Source organism: Toxorhynchites rutilus, chromosome 1 (assembly GCF_029784135.1).
Source record: "Toxorhynchites rutilus septentrionalis strain SRP chromosome 1, ASM2978413v1, whole genome shotgun sequence".
NCBI classification, from domain to species: domain Eukaryota; kingdom Metazoa; phylum Arthropoda; class Insecta; order Diptera; family Culicidae; genus Toxorhynchites; species Toxorhynchites rutilus.
In genome coordinates, this window is record NC_073744.1 from 135,712,884 (window position 1) to 135,731,252 (window position 18,369).

General features: G+C 38.3%; 2 protein-coding genes across 2 annotated transcripts; both read left to right on the forward strand.

Annotated features, from left to right (window-relative positions):
• Window positions 1–768: 768 nt before the first annotated feature.
• On the forward strand, window positions 769–2,286 carry LOC129761463 (uncharacterized). Its single transcript, XM_055759186.1, has one exon. The coding sequence runs from the start codon at window positions 769–771 to the stop codon at window positions 2,284–2,286; it is 1,518 nt and encodes a 505-aa protein (XP_055615161.1).
• A 777-nt stretch (window positions 2,287–3,063) lies between these two features.
• Window positions 3,064–3,726, forward strand: LOC129761464 (uncharacterized protein K02A2.6-like). Its single transcript, XM_055759187.1, has one exon. It carries the CDS (start codon window positions 3,064–3,066, stop codon window positions 3,724–3,726), a length of 663 nt encoding a protein of 220 aa, XP_055615162.1.
• The last annotated feature ends 14,643 nt before the right edge of the window (window positions 3,727–18,369 follow it).

An 18,369-nucleotide genomic window follows, 5' to 3' on the forward strand; every position in this document is an offset into this window, starting at 1 on the left:
GGAGAATGAACCACGAACTGGCGCAACTCTACGGCGAACCCAGCATTCAGAAAGTCGCCAAGGCTGGACGAGTGCGATGAGCAGGGCATGTTGCAAGATTGCCGGACAGCAGCCCTGCGAAGATGGTGTTCGCATCGAATCCGGTAGGAACAAGAAGGAGAGGAGCCCAGCGAGCGAGGTGGTTGGACCAGGTGGAGCAGGACTTGGCAAGAATCGGTGCAGCCGGGAGTTGGAGAACTGCAGCCATGGATCGGGATTATTGCCTCATTGTTGATGTAGGTCTACAAAATCATTTTATTCCATTCGCTTATTTATCACTTCGAATTATTTCAGAATATATTAAATTTCGGAAATAACTCTTTACTAGAAAGTGATGATGATGATTTATACGATTTAAGACTCAACTAAAAACATCTTTAATCCAAATCCATTCAATATATATATATATATATATATATATATATATATATATATATATATATATATATATATATATATATATATATATATATATATATATATATATATATATATATTAGTTTTAACATAGGAAACACTTAAATTTTGTTGCAATCTTTCTCTAATCTCGTTAGAGCAATGGAGTCAGTACGAACTGTTAAGCCGTTTGATATAAACATTGAAGACAATCAACAAGCAACGGAGTGGGCTAAAAGGAAAAGACAACTTGAATAGTGCCTGTAACATAACGGATCAATCGGAAAAATTCGCAAAACTTCTATTTCTTGGTGGTCCTGATTTGCAGGAGACATGCATGACAATTTGCCTGAAGCCAAAACAGTGCTTTTAGTGCTTAGTGAACCTCCTTACTACGATGCAGCTGTCGCTGCCTTCGATACTCATTTCGAACCCGAGCGTATGGTTGCATACGAACGGTATGTGTTTAGGCAGATGGCACAGAAACCATCTGAAAGGTTGTCTGATTTCACATTGAGGTTAAGAATACAAGCAAAACGATGTGCATTTTTGCCGAACGTGTTGGAGGAAATGATAATTGATCAGATAACAGAGAAGGGTAGTTCAGGTACGTTGCGAATATTGAAAAGAGATGTACGGTCGTTGAATGAAATTATAGCTCTGGGTACCGCTATGACTGAATCCAAAGTGAAATCGATGCAGATGACAAATAAAGGACATGCCTATCGAGAGGAAGTGATGGTTCAATCGGTGAAACAACAGCGTCGGGGTCATTTTGTATATCCATCGTGTACTCCGGTCATGAACCGTGGAGTTCTAATGACATGCCACGCTTGTGGACATCCAGGGCATCTGAAGGCCAGCAAATGGTGTCCGGCAAGAGGAATAAAGTGCAGTAGATGCCACCAAAATGGTCATTATGCGAAGTTTTGTTCTAAATTCAACCAACCCCAAAATCAAGAACCCTTACAACGTCACAAAAGATCATTTTATGAGGCTGGGAGGACAGATTGGCACAACCCTCCAGCAAAACGTATCCGGACGGTAACAGAGAGCAACGTGGACTGCCAAGAAGATGCGAATATTTCTTATGCAATGGGACGCAACGTATTTCATTTCCGCATAGGAGGGGTCATAGTTCCGATGACCATAGATTCCGGTGCCGACGTAAACATAATTCCAGTGCACATTTGGCATCGGCTGAAACGAGTCGATGTTCAGGCTTATGATTTGTCCAGGCAACCTGATCGCATACTCAAAGCCTATGCAAGTAGTGAACCGCTGAAAATCAAGGACATGTTCAATGCAGAAATAGAAGCGAATGACAACACAACAAAAGCGAAGTTCTACGTTGTAGAGGGAGGTAAGCAATGTTCACTAGGTGAAAAGACAGCTCGTGAATTGCAAGTTTTGAAAATTGGATTCAATGTTGGTGCCATCGATCAATCGCCAAAGGAGTTTCCCAAAGTGAAGGGGGTGCTGTTAGAAATTCCCATTGATCCAACAGTACAGCCTGTTCAGCAACCTTATAGACGGGACCCGATAACCCTGGAAGGCTTAATTGCGGAAAAGTTGCAGTGTTTGCTGGAGCAAGGCATTATAGAGCGTGTCACCCAACAGTCTGCCTGGGTTTCCCCTTTGGTTCCGGTCCTTAAAGATTCAGGAGAAGTCCGACTTTGCGTTGACTCAGCTCCAGAACTCCAGAACAGAAAGGTTATGGAAACAATAGTTGCGGGTTTAGAAGAAGTTATTGTATACCTTGATGACTTGGTGGTATTCGGAAAATCGGAAGAAAAACATGCAACGAGACTACAGACTCTTCTAGACAGGCTGGCTACGGAATTTTTCTGAACTCAAAGAAATGTTTTATGTTTTTGTTTTATTTTATTCTATTTAGTTCACGTTCCAAACCGTGTCCACGCATTGAAAGGTGGGTATTACGAGTGCAATCATACAGGTTTGATGTCATATGGAGCTACAAACCTGGCTGATGCGTTATCTCGACTGTCAGTTTCTAAGCCAGAGCCTTTTGACGATGAGCATGAAGCATCCATAAAAGCTTTGGAAGCTACGACCGTGCCGAAGGCAGTTACAGTCCAAGAAATAGAGAAGCACACAGAGCAAGACACATCACATCACTTCAGGAGCTCATATCAGTTCTCGATGGAGCTAAATGGACGGAAACTGTAAAATGTTTCAAACCGTTCCAATCAGAGATACAATTCTGGAAACATTCTTATGAGAGGAAACCATCTAATTGTACCAGAAGCCCTGCGATCACGGGTACTTGAGCTCGCTCACGAAACACACCTTGGAATCGTATCAATGAAAAGGCGACTACGACAGAAGGTGTGGTGGCCAGGAATCGACAAACAGGTAGAAATGTTAGTAAAAAAAATGCAAATCCTGTACGATTGTGTCAGCACTTGACCCTCCGGAACCTCTAAAATCCACAAACATGCCAGAAAGACCATGGGTGGACTTATCTGCAGACTTCGTCGGACCGTTGCCATCCGGAGATAATCTTTTGGTCATCGTAGATTATTTTAGCCGGTTTATAGAGGTTGAAACAAACCACTGCAAGTTTGACAGTCAAAGCCTTGCATGAGACATTTTGCAATTTTTGGAATGCCGGAGAGCCTAAAAACAGATAATGGTCCCCAATTCAGAAGCGATGAATTCAGAAATTTCTGTGATCAATATGGTATCAAACTTCGTAATAGTACACCATATTGGCCTCAAGCGAACGGTGAAGTGGAGCGAGTGAATGGAATGTTGAAAAAGCATCTAAAGATAAGCCAGGTGAAGGATACAGACTGGAAGTGGGATCTCCGAATGTGCGTACTGACGTATAATTCAACACCTCACTCAACCACCGGGGTGGCACCATCCGTATTGATGTTTGGTCGGGTTATGAAGGATAAATTACCATCTATTTCAGTCGACTCCGGCGAAATTTTGGAAGAAGTGAAGGACAGAGATAGAGAACAGAAACAGAAAAACGAAGAATACGCAAATGCTAGACGACATGCAAGGAATAGTAATCTTCAATCTGGTGATATAGTTGTTGTAAAGAGACCAATGAAAGAACACAAGCTCGCATCCAACTTCAGCCCAGAGGAGTGGGAAATTATTGATAAGAACGGATCCGACGTAACGCTGCGTTTCAAGATATCAGATCGAGTAATTCATAGAAATACAGCTCATTTAAAACGGCTTCATTCACGAGACGATGAGGATGTCCAGATATCTTCAGAAGACGATGGTGCCGAGGGTGTCTTTTCGAAGTGAAGTATTGGTTAACAATTCACCTATTTCCGTCGGAGAACATACTCGTCCAATGAGGCAGAAGAAGCAGCCTACGCATTTGAGTGATTTCCAAGTAAATAGAGTTGATTCATTTTGAGAAAGTGAGGGATGTAGAATAGTACTTAACCCACCCTCCCGGTGTTAAACCATATCAGCAACAAAGTAGTGACATAAATGTATAGAGCCAGATGATAGTAGCCACAGGGAGAACTGTCATAAATAAACCCTCTTTTGTGTTTCATACGAATCGATATAGACGTGTTTTTCAATTCAAAAAAGATCCGGATACAACATTCTTGAATACATAATCTACAGAAATATAAAGAAAAACTTTTGATTTTTTTCAAAGACTAGTATACTGCTTAAAAAAAAACTGGCAATATACAGGAAAAACTGGAAGGTTGGCAACTCTACTTGCAACGCACCAGTCACTAGCCTAACAAAGGTGAAAAACAAAACACCGAGTGGAGAAACAGCCGCCGAAAACACAAAAAATCGTACATATGACGAGGGAATCATTCGCCTGGCAATCGGAAAGACAAGCGGATACCTGCCCCGAATTCCTCGCAGGAATATTACATTAAATGAGCGAAAAAATGACAGAAAATGCCATGACTCACAAATACTGGTAAGCATTTGTATAATATATATGGTACGGCAATATAAGATTAATATGAGTGTCTGCTTCCATACATACAAACATTTCAAAGCGTTGGGGGACATATGACATTATTTGCCTATTTGACGCTTCAAGGTAGGAAATGACATGTTTTCTGTCGAAAATAATTTTTTTTCTGACAACGCTAGTTTGGGTGTAATGAGTGAGGGACACATCCAAATCTTACGTCTCAATAAATCATTGTAGGAAAGCAACATCCAGTTAGTATTCCATGATTATTTAATTTAAGATTTAAGAGATTTTTTTTTTAAATATCGCTGAACTACATTAATAGTGCATATGCATTTGTTGTCTGGTAAAGTTCATTCGTTTACATCGTCACTGGAATAAATGCGCCGCGATGATAATATCGGACTATGATGCATACGGTGCCAATGAATGTATGGGAAAAAAATCGACCCAATAAATTCAAAAAGTTCTCTCATACAAAATGTTAACCACCTCGAAAAAACACCCTATGCAAAATTTTAGCTCAATCGGATTTGAGGGAAAGTGGCGCAAAGCAGTCAAAGTTTGAGTTTTTTTGAAAACCGTAAAATCTCCCAAGGGGGAATCAAGGAAATCTACTACCTTAACCTTAATAAGGGGTCTTCGTAGCCTAATGGGTTGTGTGTCCGCTACTAAGCGAACGATCATGAACTCATAGCTCAAAGCCCCTCAACTGACCATTATTGTGTGTAATTCTAACTACTATGTCCACACAACAATCATCATATGACGGTAATCCCAGTCCCTTATCGCTCACTCTGCTGCATCGGTAATTGGCACTATTAATAACACAACAATGGAGGCCTCATATCAACAGGCCCACTGTGAGCAGCGCAACTGTGAGCATTCGAACAATAGGAATATTCTTACGCAGAAAAAGGCGACATGTGCATCGATTGACTAGGAATCTCTTACGCCTAAACGACTACTGTGCAATATATAGGACAAATGTTTATCGATAGATAGGAATACACTTACGCCTGAAAATGGTAACAGTGTTATATACAACAAAAGTTATCTTAAGATAAAAATGTACACGAATGAATTCGGCTCTGTTACAGCTGAATTGCTTCTTCTTCTTCAATGGCACTAACGTTCCTAGAGGAACTTCGCCGTCTCAACGTAGTATTACTTGCGTCATTTTTATTAGTACTTAGTTGAGATTTCTATGCCAAATAACACGCCTTGAATGCATTCTGAATGGCAAGCTCTAGAATACGCGTGATCACAGTGCAAGTCGGAGGAAATTTCTTTGACGAAAAATTCCCCCGACCAGAACGGGAATCGAACCCGAACACCCGGCATGTTAGTTATGACGCTAACCACTCGGCCAAGGGAGCACAGCTGAATTGCTAAATGCACCTAATAAAATAATAAACTGATGGGATAAAAATAACTACTCATTTTTACGAAAATCTGAGAACCACTATATCGGTTTGGCCTTGAATGGCTACATATCAAAGTTTAACACGACTACAAAGGGTTAACAGTATCGGCCCAGTTTGTTGCAAATGGTATTGGTTGCATATCAACAAATTCGAATTACCCTGAGTTTCGAGACTGATAACTGATCGTATTATTAACAATAACCTATTTGCAGTTTTTCTGTAATTTCTAAATCACTAGCAATTAGACGTCTAAAATGAGTTGGTGGACTGCAGAAACAGGAAACGGTCAAATGGAACATTAATTTTTCAATTCATATTTTCAGTGCCTCAGCCCTCCAATGATCAACGGCACCAAACTCCTTCTTTCCCCTTCAGCGATTTGAACCGCGATAGATCCCAATTGTTGTGGAACATCAACCACGTTTCTAACTTGTAGCGGAAACAAGAATGTTACAAGTTTCAACAAGGCAAGCGTTAAGCGGTGCAGAAAGCGAAATTTAATATTCTATACGATCCAGTGAAAGTGCAAAGCACTGTCCTGTTGGGAGGTCATGATGCCAGCATTTGCAGCATCGGGTCCATTATGCTTATTTCCGTCGAACGAAGTTGGAATACTTTATTATCGCTCTGCTCTGCGTGTACTAATTGAAGTTTTCAAGCGAAAAATAAGAGCCGTATTGCTTGCGTTTTTTTGACGTAGGACTACGTCTTTCATTTCTATACCGGGGTGTAAAATCAAAGTTTCGAAAACGAAAGCGTTACGCCGGAGACCGAGATTTTGAGCGTTAATAGCTCCTAAACAACTGAACGAAATGGTATGATAAACACTTCATTCGAAAGATAAAATGTCTACGCGTTATATACTTGTTACTTTTTGATCCAAAAACTTGTTTCAATAGTCTTAAAATTGCTTTCAAAACAGGCTATTGAAATCACCAATCGGTATATAAGCGAGCGGCGCTCGGAAATCCACTCAGTTCTAATTGAACAGCGATTGGAGCATGTTGTCGCTGTTGCGGTGAAGCTCTTTATTTATCATGAAAGCGCGGATGAACGGTGTCACCAAGAGCCTGTTTGTGCACCCTAGGCCAGAAGGGAATCTATCAGGAGGAGAGTGATGCCACAAACGGTTCCCTGGGAAGACATCGCTACACACACATACACGCGCGGCTATTAACAGGTGGTTATCGAGTTGGCATTAACCACTGGTGGGCTTCCAGTATCGAGGAAAATGTGGAAATATCTAATCGTTACTGAAAATAATCTGCCAGTTCCTTTGGGAATTTTCAAAATATATTCATGTGAAAGAGTTTAATTGAATGTTTTCTATCCATGTAACACTGTGACCAAATATGTTTCAATCAAGTGCTATTAACAGGTGGTTATCGAGTTGGCATTAACCACTGGTGGGCTTCCAGTATCGAGGAAAATGTGGAAATATCTAATCGTTACTGAAAATAATCTGCCAGTTCCTCTGGGAATTTTCAAAATATATTCATGTGAAAGAGTTTAATTGAATGTTTTCTATCCATGTTACACTGTGACCAAATATGTTTCAATCAAGTGCTATTAACAGGTGGTTATCGAGTTGGCATTAACCACTGGTGGGCTTCCAGTATCGAGGAAAATGTGGAAATATCTAATCGTTACTGAAAATAATCTGCCAGTTCCTTTGGGAATTTTCAAAATATATTCATGTGAAAGAGTTTAATTGAATGTTTTCTATCCATGTAACACTGTGACCAAATACATTTGGTTTTGTGGTTTTTCAATCAATCGCAATTAACAGGATAGCTTCAGAAGATTATTCTTCTCCATCAGTAGGATATTTCCGTATCCAATATTGTATGCGCCCGCAATCGATTATTGCTCAGTCGCCGAAAGTTCCGAGCTCAGAGAGTTCATTCCCCTCTAGTTTGCCTTCCAAATTGCCATCGTAAACCACACCTTCTCTCGATTCAATCACACACAAAAAGCATACTTAAGCGATATTCTGGTGGTGAGACAAATTCATTTTTCGTGAGGACATCGACAAGACAACATCGTTGCCTAACGTGCTGGAGGAGGTGGACGGCGAAGGATCGACACATACACGCGCAGAACTCTTTCCGTTAGGATGCCACTCAGCATCGGGAAAGTTCCGGAAAGATCTAATCATTGCTGGAAAATAATCTGCCAGTTCCTCTGGGAATTTTCAAAATATATTCATGTGAAAGAGTTTAGTTGAATGTTTTCTATCCATGTTACACTGTGACTAGAGGTGTGCAATCCAGCTCATCATGATGAACAGCTCAGATCAGCTCAGTTGTCAGAGTCGACATCTGGTGGCGACTTTCAATTTGGGTCCCAAACTCGATAGTGTAATCTTTATCAGATTAGAAGACGAAGCCAGTTTAAAATGTTAAAATTTAAATGAATTTTTGTCTATACATTTCCGATATTTTTACTGAGACTTTTCATTATAATATAAAATTGTCTTCAAGAAGAATTTTTTGAGATTTTTTCACCGCCTACAAACAAAGTGTTTTAGACTAATTTAATACACAGACTTTAATTTTCATTCATAATTTGAATTTTAAAAACGTGCTCATTCTGCCTGAAAGTCAATTATTATTTTTGGCGCCCCCTAAAACAAAGCCCAATTCCGTCAACCCGAATATAACAGTTGAAAAGACAAGGAACAAATGAAACTGAACTGATATCATAACACGGAGAGCGAGAGACGGTCAGTTCATTTGAATATTACAGCTCACACACTCTCTTCAATTCTACAGCTCTTTTCTCTCCTTCATCATCATCAAAGTGAGCTGAAGAGCTGTTTGATTTTTTTTTGCGAGCTGTTCCGCGTCAACTCACTTCAAAGAGTCGATTCTTCGGAACAGCTCATGAGCGGATGGCACATCTCTAACTGTGACCAAATATGTTTCAATCAAGTGCTATTAACAGGTGGTTATCGAGTTGGCATTAACCACTGGTGGGTTTCCAGTATCGAGGAAAATGTGGAAATATCTAATCGTTACTGAAAATAATCTGCCAGTTCCTTTGGGAATTTTCAAAATATATTCATGTGAAAGAGTTTAATTGAATGTTTTCTATCCATGTAACACTGTGACCAAATACATTTGGTTTTGTGGTTTTTCAATCAATCGCAATTAACAGGATAGCTTCAGAAGATTATTCTTCCCCATCAGTAGGATATTTCCGTATCCAATATTGTATGCGCCCGCAATCAGGATAGCTTCTGAAGATTATTCTTCCCCATCAGTAGGATATTTCCGTATCCAATATTGGATGCATAAAACCTTGTGGCTCCAACGTAACGCTCTCGTTTTCGAAGTTCTCCAAATATTCATTCATTCAGAATGAATTCAGATTCAACTTCAAACAAATGATCTCTAAATCAACGATAGTCCTACGTCACCCTTGCGGTTATACCATAGATATAACCCACTTCCTGATTTTTTTATTATTTTCCTCGAACGGCGCTAGCAAAAGGATCTGTCTGCCGACGACGACGATGATGATGGCGACGATTTTAATGGCATCGAGTGATACGCGGTAATGGCAGAAATTGATTCCATCCGAAGTAAAGCATTTTGTTTGTTTACCGGTGAAGTACGCTTATAGCGAATCGTGAAATAAGCTGGAGCCATTGAAATTTTTGCGAATCAGATTATTATACCGACGAGTGTGAGATACTGTAACATCATTGTGGAAGTATTGGAAAATTGTCGAAATCACTCGCTCCTTGTTTGGTGGAGTGATGCAAAATCCTTTCAATAGAACCGCAATGTGGAATAAATTAGCGCCGTATCCGCTCATTCGTGGATTGGTCGTTATTTTACCGTTATGACGCAGGCCTCCTCAGGGAGACATTTTTGTTGAGCTATCAAAATCTTGATGTAGCCAATTGTCCGGCGACTGCCGCTAAACTGAGACACTTTGCGCCTTAATGTATTTGTCCATTAAATTTTGATGGGACCGTATAAAACACGTTGGCAGACAAATGCCAAATTTGATGGCATTTTTCTGACCGAGTATTATACACGTGCGAACAAATACTTGGGCTTGTGCTGTATTCGTAATTCTTCGTATTGTGCAATTCCAAATGAAATCGTCCAAAAAGTGCAGATTTTAAAAACATGTATTTTTGATTCGAATGAAAGTTTGTATTCCGTTTGGGTTGGAGGAAATATGAGTTTTCCACAGCAATTGGGATTTTTTTTTAATCAAGCGTAACTTTTGGAAAGGGCGTATCGATTTTAGTAGGTGAAATATTTGATAATTTATATCTAAAAAACTATGAGTCGTACCGAAATAGTGTCTTAGAAAGAATTATAGCGTATTGATATCTAAACATGAAAAAAATATACACTGAGAAAAAAATTAGTACTCGTTTTTTTATTTACAAAACTTTGATTTGTAATATCCAAAATACACCTTTTTTATTTTTTTTTTATTTTTTTCATATAAAATAGAAGTCATGTAGAAAATTTAAAAAATGGGTCCAAGATAGTAAAACTATTTTTGACGAACTTTGTGGAACATCTATTTTTTATGAATTTCCGAAACTTCGAATGTTTGTATGATAGCAATCATTTTAATTATGATTTCTGATGTGATTTAAAACAAAAAGCTCATTATAAATCTCCTTCTAAATGTAGCCATTCTCGAGATAATTCAAAAAAAAAATTAATTTGTTGTATTTTTACGGTAAATATTCCCTTTTAATATGTTTGTCGTGTTATAGCGTCATGTTCATGAAATTATATGAATTTGCTTATAATTTCCAACAACTTTTCCAAATACTACCAAATACCAAATACTAAAAATCATTATGGTAAAAATATATGTTTAGGAGTTACGTTGAAAAACATTTGAAGACATGTGGGTTAACAAAAAAAGTAGCGATATTAAAAAATCTTTTTTTTATCTTAATACAAACTTTTAACATATTATTCGTGTTACTCAATTAAAACACGAACAGTAGAATTGACATTCCAACAACAAATACACCTTGTTGATTCAACCGGACGTTATGGGTACAAATATAATTAACTTGTTTACGTTATGCCTAGATTAGATATCTCTAAGCTACCTCTGTATTTGTATATAAAGTCAGGTATCTTTAAGCTACCTCTGTACAGGTATCTAAAGTCGATTCCTATAAGGTACCTCTATTTTTTTTTATCTTCGCTTATTTTTCGTCGGCCTATTTCCGCCACTTCAGTGCCAATCACCGACATCAGGGAGGCGACTCCACCTGTTCCTACCTATCAGACTCAACAACTCATGAGCCGGGCCAACTTCTTTTACTTCCCCTCCGAAGGAAGACGTAACCAGAGATTTTTCGCCTCAGAAAATCTCAACGACGCCAGCTGGGATTGAACCCAGACCGATCGGATTGTGAGGCTGTTACGTTAACCGCACAACCACTGGCGCCGTCAAGGTACCTCTATAATGTATATAAAGTTACTCATATTCAAACATCGTTCATCAGTCGAACAATCTTCCTTCTAGAGTGAATAACAGTATACCACAATGGACCACAAAAATTTTTTTCGTGTTGTAGACCGTTTCCGAAAAACGGTAAGAATTGTTCATCTGAAAAACATTTCTTAACCGTGTCAATGATTGAGAAACTTAAGTCAATGAGATGCAATATCCTTTTAGATACATCTTTAAAAATTTGCGGATCATGCCGTTTATATGTATACTCTTCAAACCAAAGCAGTGTAATACTGAGGAGCAGATCAGTACAGCAGTAGGAAATACTTTGGAAGAAGTACCATCAATAGTTTCAGTCGTTTCAGCATCTTCGCAAGATTCCCAAAACAGCAATATACCAGAGTATTCCCGAGCGTACAACATTGAGCTATTCAACAAGGGAATCGCCGGTATTAACGTTTCACCAATAATGACGAAAAGACTTGTACAGGCTAGTTATCCCGAACAAAAATTCAAAGAAATTTCTAAAGGTATTAAAAGAAATCTATTTTCCTTTTCACATGAAGAAGACGAAGAGTCGAACTTTAAACAAAAGGCAAAAGAGTTTGATAAGATTATCAATCAGCTCAAAGAGAAATTTGACCACACAGAGACAACAAGATCAGAAAAAGTTATAATTTTAACAGTTTTGCCTACGTCTTGGTCCGTGCAAAAAATGGAAGAAGAATTTGGCGTTAATAAATATATGGCAATTCAAGCCAAAAAACTGGCAAATAAAAAAGGTGTATTGTCGACACCACATAGCAAATATGGACGAAGTTTAAGTGAAGATGTTAAAAATAATGTAATAATAATAAGATGGGAAGCGTCAACACATCCAAAAAAGGTTATTAATAACAGCATTACGGGAAACTTTCAACAGATTTAATCCAAATTGCTAAATTGGATTTAGCTCTTTTGCATCAATGCTTCCGAAGCATTGCAAATTGCTGAGTAGTTCAGGAAACCATAACGTTTGTGTTTGTACATTCCATGAAAATGATGAGCTTCAGGAACGCAATTTAATTCAAATCACTTATGTACAATGGATTTCTACTGATCGATGCGACATAGAAACTCTTGTAAAACCGGTGGAAGAATTTGTATCGTATTTTTGCGAAAAAAAATAGAAAAATTACTTACTCATGATTACATTAAAACACAACAGTCCACATTTCTTAACAATATAAAAGCTAATTTGCAAGAAAATGAGGTTGTTGTGATATGCGATTTTTCCGAAAATTATTCATTTGTGCTTCAAGATGAAGTTCAAAGTCATCACGGGAACAATGATCAAGCAACAATCCATCCATTCGTTGTTTATTATAGAGATGAAAAAGGTTCTCTGGCAAATTTAAGCTTTGTAGTTATATCTGAAGTTTTAAGTCATGACACAATAGCTGTGCAAGTATTTATTTCTAAATTGGTAACATTTTTGAAACAACAAATGCAGGTAAAAAGAATAAAATTCATGTCGGATGGTGCTGCATCCCAGTATAAAAATAGGAAAAATTTTGCGAGTTTATGTCAGTTTAAATCGAAATAAGACATTGACGCTGAATGGCATTTTTTTGCAACATCACACGGCAAAGGACCTTGTGATGCAATTGGTGGTATATTAGAACGGATGGCAACAAGAGCTAGTTTGGCTAGGCAGCATGAACATCCGATTACGAGTGCAAAAACGTTATTTGACTGGGCTAGCAAGCGAAAAGAAGACTATCTTACAAAATTGTCATTTTCATATATGTCACAAGAAGAATATGATCAGGGTGTGGAAGAGTTGAGTAGCATGTATGATAACACCAAACAAATTCCAGCGACCCAAAAGTATCATTATTTTATACCTGTATCCGAGAATGAAGTAGCAGCAATGTTGTACTCTAACGACAATGCAGCAAGTTATCATAATGTGTATAGAAATATAAGAAAATAATGAAAAAAATAAATTATATACAACAAAATTGTTAGTTGATTAAAATAAATGTCGATAAAAAATAAATGCTAAAAATTTTAGTATTATTATTAGTATCTCTTAAACTCCGATAAATATAGGAATTATTTGACCAAATTGTAGAGAATTATATTTTTTCCTTTTATAAATGTTGTGTTCTGTTGGAGCAAAATGTATAACATGTTAAAAGTTTGTATTAAGATAAAAAAACATTTTTTAATATCGCTACGTTTTATATTAACCCACATGTGTTCAAATGATTTTCAACGTAACTCCTAAACATATATTTTTACCATGATTATGTATTTGGAAAAGTTGTTGGAAATTGTAAGCAAATTCATAAAATTCGAAGTTTCGAAAATTCATAAAAATTCGATGTTCCACAAAGTTCGTCAAAAATAGTTTTACCATCTTGGACCCATTTTTTAAATTTTCTACATGACTTCTATTTTATATGAAAAAAATTAAATAAATTAAAAAATATGTATTTTGGATATTGCAATTTAATTTTTTTTAATAAAAAAAGAGTACTATTTTTTTTTCTCAGTGTATATTTTTTTCATGTTTAGACATCAATACTCTATAACTCTTTCTAAGAAAATATTTCGGTACGACTCATAGTTTTTGAGATATTGATTCTCAACGATTTCTCCTACTAAAATCGATACGCCCTTTTCAAAGGTTACGCTTGAGTCAAAAAAATCCCAATTGCTGTGGAAAACTCATATTTCCTTCAACTCAAACGGAATACAAACTTTCATTCGAATCAAAAATGTTTTGTCATTTGTCGATTTAATTTGGAATTGCTCTATTGCCTTAACTCGCCTTAACACATTCGTCGCCCAAATCGACTTTTCTGAGTTTCTTTCGGAGCCCAACTTGCGGATAAATTATTAAATCAAACATAGTTTGTAGACAACTTTTACATGATCTAGCAATATTTAATTTAATTTGAAGAATATATGACAACAATAACATATGCCAAAGTCATATTACAAGGGTTTCGCAAAAAGCTGCAGTACAAATCATCCGCACCATAAATTAATAAAAAGTATAGTATAAACATTACAATGATATGGTTATAATTTTTTTTTCTCTACATATCTTATAGTTACACTCAGGTGTCTATTCTATCAAATTATTTTAGAAAATCATATTCAATTTGAACAAGGAAAGTGTCAAGTGTGTGACGGGGCGACGAAAGTGTTAAGGCTGTTGCCAAGCATCGTTCAAATATCATCTGTCGAAAATGTAATCAAGGTGAAAAACAGAACGATAAATTGAATTCTGTTTGCCGGCAGGCAATAGTTGGACTAAGTCGTTGTAATAGTGATTCTAATAGAATTCGAATAGATTGTTTTATTTGTTTCCAGTCTCCTGTTTCATGGAAATTGGAAACCATTTAACATGCGAATTCATTTTAAAACTCAATTGGTCGGAGGCTGATTGCCGAAGTATTCTGGTCGGAACTGATTTTGGCAGGTTGGAACGGAATTTGGTTCACCAACGACTTAATCTATCATGCACTTTCGGATTACAAGCAGAGTAATCGGTGGAAGTGGCTCCAATGGTCGAGTGGATAGCATAGCATGGATGTCCTACTGGTTGGATTTATTTTTACATGAAATAGCTGTAATACATAACTTGTAATATTATGAGAGATAAACAAGATTTCTAAGTGATAAACAAGGAGAATTTTTTCATATGTAGTGGAAATTTCAGAAAATTAGTTGACGAACAGCGGCTCATGGTTTCATAATTATAACTAATCGAATACAGTTTCAGTTGGAATAAGTATTGAATCTATTGGAAATTGTCTTCGGAGTACAATATTCTGTGAGGTAAATTTTCCTTTTTTCCTTTCATTTTTTTTAGTTTCAAATATCTCATCTAATTCATTCGTCTGTTCAATCACCTACCACGCATGTTTTTTTATCAAATTACAGGGTGGGCCATTTAAAGTGGAAGGATTTGTTTTTGCAATAGCAAAGTAAAGAAGTGGAATTTTAATTTTTTTTAAATTCATTTATTTTGGTCCAAGGAGATTTGTTCTAACTACTTTTTGATTATGATATCTCGTAAATGACCGCCTCTGGCCTTGACCGCAAAATGTGCCCTTTTTTCGGCATTTTCCATCACTTTGCCCAATGTTGCGGCCGATATGGCAGCAATTTCTTGTGGGATGTTGTCTTTCAGCGCAGCCAGGGTCCTTGGTTTACCAGTGTATACCTTGAATTTTAAATATCCCCATAAAAAAAAGTCAGGAGGCGTCAAATCAGGTGATCTCGGTGGCCAGTCATAATCGCCGTTTTTCGATATTAATCTTCCGGGGAACATTTCGCGGCTTAATTTGGTCGTGGCAGCCGCTGTATGGCATGTAGCGCCGTCCTGTTGGAACCAGTAATTGTCCAATTCATTTTCACGAACAAATGGCAATAATAAATCGGTTATCATTGTCCGATAACGCTCCCCATTCACGGTTACCGTTGCTCCATTTTCGTTTTCAAAGAAGTACGGGCCGATGACTTTATCGGCATAAATGCCACACCACACAGTAACTTTTTGGTCGTAAAGATGAATTGAGGGTTTTCAGTAGCATAAAACCGACAATTTTGTTTATTCACTCCTCCATTCAAGTTGAAATACGCCTCATCAGACATTATGATTTTTTGCCAAAAGCCACGTTCATTTTTGGCCATTTCGATGGTCCATTTCGCAAAATCAAGTCGACGTGGTAAGTCAGATGGGTTAAGTTGTTGAGCCATTTGAATTTTATACGGAAACATTTTCAAATCAACACGAATTATGCGTCGGAGAGTGGTTCGAGCGATGCCTAACTCTTGCGAACGATGGCGACCTGATGTCGATGGAGTCTCTGCAACACTGGCTCGAACGGCATCAATATTCTCGTCGAAACGTCTTGGTCGTTGTCTGGACAGATGACTGGCATTAAAGGGTGTGTCACATCAAATTGCATCACGGAAAAACGCTGTAGAAATTTAATTTTTAGGAATTATATCTTCAGCTTTCGCTTATAATCAGATAAGAGTGTATAGATCACGTTGGCCATGCTTCGCTGTCAATTTTTCGTAAATTTGGAAAAATGTCGTCGAACGAAAAAGAGCGTCGTGAATTAATCCTGCGCACTCATTTCGAGAATCCGAAGTTGTCACATCGGGACATCGGTAAGATGCTGGGAATCGTCCAATCCACGGTAAGCAGAGTACTAAAACGATACTTCGAGAACCTAACCATCGACCGGAAGGTAAAGAACGGCAAAAATGGATGCTCCGTCAGTGAAGAAGATCACAAGCGCGTAGTTGAGCAGTTTAGACGTGATCCGAGAAGTTCGGTCCGGGATGTCGCCAATAAGCTGAATTTGTCAAGTTCATTCGTCCAGCGGACCAAGCAGCGGGAGGACCTGCGTACATACAAGGTTCAGAAGGCTCCTAACTGCGACGAAAGGCAAAACATGGTGGGGAAGACGCGAGCCCGTAAGCTGTACACCGAAATGCTGACGAAGCCGCGTTGCCTGGTAATGGACGACGAAACCTACGTCAAAGCGGACTTTCGTCAGCTGCCGGGCCTGTTGTTCTTCTCCCCAGAGGACAAATTCAGCGTTCCGGAGGAGATTCGCAAGCAGAAACTATCCAAGTTTGCCAAAAAGTACATGGTGTGGCAAGCGATCTGTTCTTGCGGAAAGCGGAGCGCCCCCTTCGTGATGACCGGCACGATAAACGGGCAGGTTTACCTTAAGGAGTGCCTACAGAAGCGCTTACTACCACTATTGAAGCAGCACGAGGGCCCGACCATCTTCTGGCCGGATCTCGCTTCGTGCCACTATTCAAAGGACGTGTTGGAGTGGTACGAAGCCAACGGGGTCACCTTCGTGCCAAAGGAAATGAACCCGCCCAACGCGCCGGAGCTTCGCCCAATAGAGAAATATTGGGCGATTATGAAGCAGGCCCTCCGGAAGAACCCAAAAGTTCGGAGGCGGACTTCAAGAGAAAATGGATTGCTGTTCAAAAAAAACTACAACCTGACGTTGTACAGAACCTTATGGACGGGGTAAAGAGGAAGGTGCGAGCATACGAGCTTGGGCTCGAAGTGTGAATAAAAGGAAAATGCCAAAAGTTGTTTAATAGTTTTTATTTTACTGTCTAAAATTTTCAAAAGAATCGGTCTACTGGGCGAATTTCCACAGCGTTTTTTCCGTGATGCAATTTGATGTGACACACCCTTTAAGCGCCCGTTCATGGGTCCAATCGCAGAACTGTTCATTGATTGATCTTTTAATCTACCCTTTAAAATTACCTTTTACTATAAAATTCCTAGTACTTCTACCAAAGCTCGTCATTATAATATTATGATTAGGGGATTATTTTCGGACACAATTCTCGTACATGATTTTCCAACCACTTGCAAATAACATGTTTCTTCGTTATATCGAAAAAAATTTTTGATACAGAAAATATGATACACTAAAGACAGCCCTAAACCAGACAATTCCTTTCTCGAGTTTTGCTCTCATCAACACATTCGGCGATCCATTTTTATTTATATAGATAGAAGAAGCTATAGGAGTGAGTTTTATCACATTAAAATCAATTTCCACTTTCGAACAAAGATCAATTTCGTTAACGCAAACATCAAATGGACTAACAACGCTTGTCACTATGAAATTGCAGAACATATGGGAATTGAATTTTTACAAATTTTCCCATTTACTTCAGAGTTTTCCGAAAATTTTCAATTGTCATGTTTGGTTGGAATATGTTTGATTGAAATATGTGTTCTAATTTTTTGGAATCACCCCTCCACTCCAGATGACGGAGGAGTGTCATACCATCATAGAAACATTTCTCGTACCCAAAAACCCTCACATCCCAAATTTGGTTCCGTTTGCGTGACTGATTCTCGAGTAATGCAGCCCCCCTTAGGGAGGGGGAGGAGTATCAAACCACCATAGAAACGTGTATTACCCCCTACAACCTCTGTTCGTGACTAACTGATCACCCCAAATGGCTCATCATGAGTGAACGAATTCCCTAATCAGCTGTTCCTAAACAATAGTGGGAAGTAAACAAACACGGGCAGTATGATCATCTGGTTCTCGGCGTGGTTGTACT

Bases quoted from the DNA above. Each gene is read 5' to 3' on its own strand.
- LOC129761464 (XM_055759187.1), top strand. From the start codon at position 3,064: ATGCCGGAGAGCCTAAAAACAGATAATGGTCCCCAATTCAGAAGCGAT.
- LOC129761463 (XM_055759186.1), top strand. From the start codon at position 769: ATGCATGACAATTTGCCTGAAGCCAAAACAGTGCTTTTAGTGCTTAGT.